The 7,066-nt window shown below is 38.7% G+C and overlaps 1 protein-coding gene across 1 annotated transcript; it reads right to left on the bottom strand.

Annotated features, from left to right (window-relative positions):
- Nucleotides 1–359: 359 nt before the first annotated feature.
- On the bottom strand, nucleotides 360–5,510 carry C1GALT1 (core 1 synthase, glycoprotein-N-acetylgalactosamine 3-beta-galactosyltransferase 1). The gene is made up of 3 exons (XM_010149353.1): nucleotides 5,275–5,510; nucleotides 2,936–3,603; nucleotides 360–569 (listed from the first exon to the last, which is right to left on the bottom strand). The coding sequence occupies exons 1-3, from the start codon at nucleotides 5,495–5,497 to the stop codon at nucleotides 360–362; spliced, it is 1,101 nt and encodes a 366-aa protein (XP_010147655.1). The 5' UTR covers nucleotides 5,498–5,510.
- Nucleotides 5,511–7,066: the final 1,556 nt, after the last annotated feature.

The raw sequence follows: 7,066 nt of genomic DNA, 5'->3' as shown, positions 1-7,066 counted from the left end.
ACAGAACATCCAGCAGGAAACAGGAGAAGAGAAAAAGGAACAGAAATACTGTATGATTAGCTTTGAACCTATCCACTATGTTTTTTATACAAATCCTTCCAGATGTTAGAGTACCAGAACAACCTCCTATTTCACAGCTTTAGGGCCCCAGATCTTCATGAGCAGGGCTGCAAGGTCACACTGTCCCAAGCAGTCAGAGCCAGCAGACTATTGTACCCAGACAGTGACAGGAAGTGCTGCCAACATGATTTTTGAAGTAAGAATCACCACGAGTAATTTCAGTCCACAAGCTTCATGCAGGATTTTGAGGAGACTCTTATTCATTGTACTGGTTTCTTTTAGTTTTCTTCAAAGTCCAATTAATTCTCAGAAATTTTTTGCTTCAGCTGTTGATTATCTTCCAGTGCGTCATTTTTGCTCTGCTCTTCTAGATTCTTAGCAGAATCAGGATTGTACCGATATAAATACCCATATGGACGGAGATGATAAATCAAATATTCCAAATGATACATAGTCACAGAATCAACGTAGTGGAATGAAACTGCTAGATCAGAGCAGCATCCAGGACCCTAAAATACAAAACAAGTCAAAAATCATCAGAAGGAATTGCAAAGCATGCCCTGGATTAAAGATCCAGGAAGAATTCAAACACATACTTGGCTTCATGGTAAGAAATTCACTACCATCCATCACTCATATCACTCAAAACTTAATGTTAGGCTAGCAGAATGTATCAGACAAATCTGCCAAAGCATCTTTCCAAAACAAAGTCAGACAGTCTCTTGCTTCTGTAATCAAGCCAGTGAAAAAATTAGCTGCTCTCGTTAATATCAGAGGTTTTTTTGCTTTTCCATACTTCTTTTTATGTTGGTGTTTAAACAAAAGCAAGCAGCAGCAAGCAGGTCTACACGCATTGCACTCGCATATGAAGGCACACATTCTTGTTACAAGTAAGAGCATTCATCCAGAGTGTATAACCCAAATGTGTGCGTGCACACACCGCTGGGTCTGTTCACACACCAGTTTGGCAAAATTGCCAGTATCTAACTCCCGACCTATAGAAAGCTGTAAGGAATCATTTCACAACTTCTTTTTTTTTAATCTATTAATTTCATTGACTTTATTAAAAATTTTTTTAAGAGCTAAAAGTTGATTGTTAACACATTTATTAACTCAAATTCAGCTTTGAGTATGCTTTCCTGGAAAAGTTTTGTGGTTTTTTTTTTTTTTAAATAAGATCTGATTGCAGAGCTGCTAATATTCAACTCTAATTGGAACTCAGATTAAATATTTAAAGCCACTGAAGCAAACAATTGTTATATAATTGCTATTCCTTCAACACCTAACTATATACCCTGTTTTTGATAGCAGATGAAGCAGTCTCTACCCAGACACAAATATGATAGGACGGGATCAAATACATGACTTCCATTATGGATCCCCACCACCACTGCACCAGTTACAGATGCCACTCTCCACAGCTCAGCCACCCATGAACTGCAACCACAGCTGAAGCTGCTGCCTCCTGACACACTGAATATGGTACCGTAACTGTTTTAAGCTACAGAGGTGCTCTAGCCGCTGAATATAAAAATAGAAGCTTTACAATGAAGAGTCTACTGAAGAACTACTTTTTATCCCCCCAGCTTTACTGTGTAAAATCCCACGTCCTATCCTTGATTTTGGCCACGTGCTCATCTCAGAGCTTGTTGAAAATTAATACCTCTAAAAGAGAGATGATAATCCTAAAAAAGAAGCCACATCACAGATTATACAACCAAAGTTTGCAACGCAGAATACCTTCAGATCACTTTAATTTCAAGTAGTACCCTGCTCTCTACCACACCCCTTTTTTATTCTTTTTTTGTTTAAACTGGAGATTTTGGACATGGAACACAAAGAACAATCCAAAATCCCAGCAGTAATAATGGTTCAGCCTGTAAATGCTTTTTATTGTTCCTACAACAAAAGAATTTTTTTACAGCAGCTCTGCCAGCTCTCATGCTTGCCTCCAGTTCTACAGAAGGTAGAAGCATCCAATACAACTACAGAAGGAAATCTAATCATTTTTCCTGGTTTGGGTCATGCTTTTATTTCACCTCTATGCAACGTTCATTCTTCTGTAATCTTTTCAATGGCATTCACTTTCATCACACTTTAACAACCTTCAGTATGAAAGGAAGGGCAGGGCAGGGCAGCTACTCACATTCAAGCCAGGTAGCTGATAATGGAGGTGTACTGCAGCACATCTCTGTGTGAGGGGCAGGCAGTACAGCCAGGCATACCCGTACCCACCAGCCCCACCAGTAACTTGGGATTCTCTTAGCCAATTCTAACCAACTGCAAACATGAGCACGTCTCAAAATTAGTTCTATTTTTACAGGGTTTACGTAAAAGTTTGCAGCTGGCTAGAGGATAAAGGCGTACCAGTGCCTCCTTCCCTTTCAGCAGGCTTTAATGTAACTAAGCCATACTGCTTGTACTGCTACAGTCAGCACACACATCCTGGGATGAGCCACGTCTGTGTGGTTTCTCACTGCACACTGGGAGCTGGGTGGCTGGAGGAGAAGCTAGGGACACCGAGAGGTAGGAGGGAAGAAAACAGAACACTAACTTTGCAAGGAAGGTAGTAGTGGCAACACCAAACGTGTCAAAAAGGTTTTGGCATTTTTTGCTGTCCACAGAGCACAGGAAAACAGCAATGAAAATGTAGAGCTTCATCAGCTCTCTCGAACATTAAGTTCTTAGCAATAGCTTTTAGTTGATGACTAGTGTGTTTAACACACCTGCACAGGTGTATCCCAGGATCACAACAAAACCTTCTTTTCTAGAACGTACTGAGCTGCTATTAAACTGCTAATTCACGCACCATACACATCCACACACATCCTAAGATTTCCTTCATAAAATGGGTACCAGGTTCCTACAGACTTACCTCTACAGCAGGGTAATAATTGTAATTCCAGTACCAGAATGTTTTTGGCAGGTATCCTCTGATTAAGTGATGTTCTGGAACGAAGGGATGAAAGGTTTCTCTGCCACTTGTATCCCTAGAGTCTCCTGCTTCCACATTAATGATCTCCATGCATTTTCCTAGTGCTAGGTCTTCAATAGAGGAACTGTGAGAGCATTTGTTCATTTTAAATGCCGTAACAAATCTCTTCAGAGCTTCTTTGCTTAGAACATATCCTGCTCCCCCACTCATGTAGCCTTGTTTCACATAAGGCTTAAACCTTCTTCCAAAGTATATTGGTTGTTCAGGACTGTATTTTGAAAGAAGCCATCTCAAATTGTCCAAAATAACATAGGTATCATCATCTGCCTTCATAAACCAATCAGCTTCATCAAAATAATGGTCATATACATATTGAAAAGCTTTAATAGTCTTCCAGTAGAGTTGGTCCCTGCCTTCTTTGGTTTCTAGGCCCACAGTTGGGAAGTCTTTATTTTCCTCAGAGCTCATAAAAAGTATTTTATTACAACGTTGGGCCCAAGTGGCCTTAACGTGCTTGGCTTTCTTTTCTAGATTTTGAGGTCCAGTCATGACCCAGCACAGTATTTTCACCTTCTGATACAGCCCCTCTGCAATATTTTTATTCTCATCTAAAAAATAGAGCAAAGTTCCAAAACAATATTAGACTTGACTGCAAAACACAAGAACAACCTCCCCCCAAACATTCTGTTTCTAGATCAGAAAAGGCATGCAGAGAGAGAAGAGGCATTTGCTTCAAAATGTTTGTTTAATGCATACATTAATTTCACTTCATCCTAAATCTAAGAAGACTTGCAAAACCAACAAACTAAAATTCTTAAACCCACTTCAACTTCACAGGATTAAGGAGAGCATAAGAGCCATATCAAAATGGCTATCTGTTCAGGGAAACGTGGCTTTAGAAAAACTTGATTTGTACAAAAAAACTGTTCAGGGGCAACCTCTTTATGGAGTCAGAGGACTAATGAAAACTAAAAAGCTGAATATTTTGTAATCATGAATGAACACAATTACAACACAGAAAGGTCAAAAATATTGTTCTGCAATATAAATATAAAATACAGCTGTGTTATATGTATATTCATGTTAACTGACAAAACCTAATAAATATTTCTAAAACAGCAACATATGTTTGAACAAAAAAAGCAGATGGCAAGCCAGAAATAGGATTTATCACCAAATCAAATTAAATATTATTTGTAAAAGATCAGATTAAATGAGTTAATATGAAACTAGTATTATCATTGTGCTTAAGTGTTTTTATTTGCAGACTATCCAACAGAATAAATACAGTTATTCAAGGTGTGTAATATGTTCGCCAAGCTGCCAAAGCATCCATTTCCCTCGAAGAAGCCTTTTCACACAGTGATTTTAACTAATGTAGAAGAACACTCCATCGAGAGCAAGATCTGCATAACTGATCTTAAAATATTCCTGCTTACACTTTATGCAAAGACAGATCAGATTTCTTTGTAAGCCAAGTTTGTGCGTTGCGTGTCTAATTGTAGAAAATTGTTACAAAGTTTTCAGTTTAAATAGCAAATTACTCATTAACATCATCTTCAGCAAATGCATTACAGTGCATTTTTTCCTCATCCAAACTGTCGCAACTCGGACACTATCTGTACTTAGGATTTAGAATTAACTCATTTAATGAGATGTGTCAAATGTAAAAGTATGCCTGAAATGGGAGAAGGGTCTTCTTGGGGAGGAGGGGGGGAAGTGGGGTGGAATTTCTCTGGTTCTGACTGTGAACAGCAATCTGTTTGGACTGCTACATGACCAGCCTGGCAAACAATGCCCACAGTGACCCCCCTTCCTGCCCCCCTCACTCCGCCAATTCCAAGTTTTACTAATCGTGTATTTTTTCTTAGCTTTATCTGAGAGGCTGGATCAAAAGTTACAAGTGGTCCAAAATTAGTTTCTTAAAGCTAAAAAGCAATTTGGCCACATCTACAGCACCAGCAAATATATCTGCTTAGCAAAACCACCATTTGATGTCAAGCATTCAGCTCACTGAGAAGTTCTTGCTTCAAACAAGTCTGGATACAGAAGCTGGACAAACAGTTGGGCTCTAATGAAAAAAAGTCACTAATAAAAATGTAAACAAAGAAAACCACCATTCAGTAGACCTCAGGACATCAAAGTTATTTAGATGCAACCTGAACATGGGGAAAGTAAGAGAACAGGATTCATACAAATTCTTGGCAGTGAAGAAAGCAACATTTTGCAATCCATGAAAAGGGGGCACATTATACAATTAGTCAGGTGTAACAAAATACCTTTATGCTGTCCAGAGTCTGCATTGAAATTCATTTGTCCTTGCAGCTGATTGTTATCGGTATCTGCCGAGTGCTGACCATGGGGATCATTGTGAAGGATATGAGGCTGAATCGTAACCTCTTCTTCTAGTATAATGCTGAAGAGAAGATAGCATACGAAAAATCCTATTGCTGATCCAAAAGTGAAGGTCAGAATGTTCATCACCGACTTAGAAGAGGCCATCTCCTGAAGGTAATACACTGTCAAAAGCAAATTAAAAATACATTAAGCTTAACGCTGCTCATCCCAGAAACTGAATCAAAAACGACAGGAAGAAATCAAGGGCTAAATATATGGAAGTAGAGATCTTGGTTCTAGCTCAGACTCAGCTCCCCCAGCCTTACATGGAAGTTTAAGTACAAGAACAATGCAAATATTCGCATAAAATTGTACAATTCATGTGAAAGGCTTACCATATATTCTTTAGCTTAAAATTATAAAGGACAGTCAATGACAACAGTGACTGTACATACAAAAACATTTATTGTGTTTATACAATATTTCTACAAGAATGTACACATTTAACACGCAAGGTATATTCACTTTTTTATTCTCTTCATCACACCTTAAAATGTAATGCTCAAGTCTTTTACAAAGCTAAAGGATGATGATCAAAGGCAACCTACAGGTCAAGATACAGTACGGTCATGAGATGTACTTAAACTTCAGGAATTCTTTAACAGATGTCAAACACAAGCAGGTTTTGAAGAGTTATAAAAGCAAATCTATTCTCAAAGTAGGGCAGTTTTACTTCCACTGTTTAGGAATTACTGAGGATACTCTTTCTTCTGAAAGTCTAAGACAATATCTGAATTTTAAAAATGGGTGTTTCTGTATGAAGAGGCATCTGGAGGAAAAGGGGAAGAAAACCCATCAGCCTCAAAGACCTCTTCTACACATCCAAAACGTTGCATTCCAGTAATAAACCCTTCACTCCAGCCACACCCTTGCTCCTCAAAAATGAAAGTACTCGGTTGACCATTTTTGTAAAATTAAACAAAGCCAGCATCTACACCTGTATAAAGTGAGTTTTAGACACCTGAACCAAGTGTGATTTTTTGTTAAACACTTGCCAAACAATTTCAGGCTGTTGAGGCCTTTTCATCTTTGCAAAGGGTTGAGATATTTTCTAAAAATTCATGACTAATCTACAAAAACACTGACTGGTAAATACAGACTGGATTCAAGCCAGAGCCTTACAAACATGTTGATGATGTTCCCTCCGGTAGGATCATTCTTGACGTCAATGGGCAGAACCCAATTTAGTTAGATAGGGAGCCAAAAAAATAAAATCGTGTAATGTACGGAGCATCGATGAAAAACATCGATCAGAAGAGAGCTGCAGCCACCAAAACAACTCATTTAGCCTGCACCCACTTCTCATTGGCTGCGCAGAGTCTACTGGAAAAAGTCTGTCCCCAAGCAAACTGCATGAATCACTTTGCAGCGACACGCACCCCGAATACCAGCTTTCTGTCTCCCTAAGCGCTCTCCTGAACGGAAAGCGGAGAGGACAGAAAGCAGGTCTGCATATTGTTAGGTTGGCACTTTCACAAATGATCAGATTTACTGCACACATGCTCATCTAGATCATTTGAGAGCAAAGCAGCTCTATACATGTGGTATGCTTTCCTTCCCACGCTGCTAGAAAAATGAAAGAAAATGAGAAACACAACTTGAAGCACAAAATAAAAATCAAGAAACTTAAAGGTCATTACCAAATTCACCTAATTGTAGTTTTAATATAAAAAA

This window comes from Eurypyga helias, unplaced genomic scaffold, assembly GCF_000690775.1.
Source record: "Eurypyga helias isolate BGI_N326 unplaced genomic scaffold, ASM69077v1 scaffold14883, whole genome shotgun sequence".
Lineage (NCBI taxonomy): Eukaryota > Metazoa > Chordata > Aves > Eurypygiformes > Eurypygidae > Eurypyga > Eurypyga helias.
Note: the sequence above shows the minus strand (reverse complement) of the source record. Positions and strands in the feature narration are given on the sequence as shown.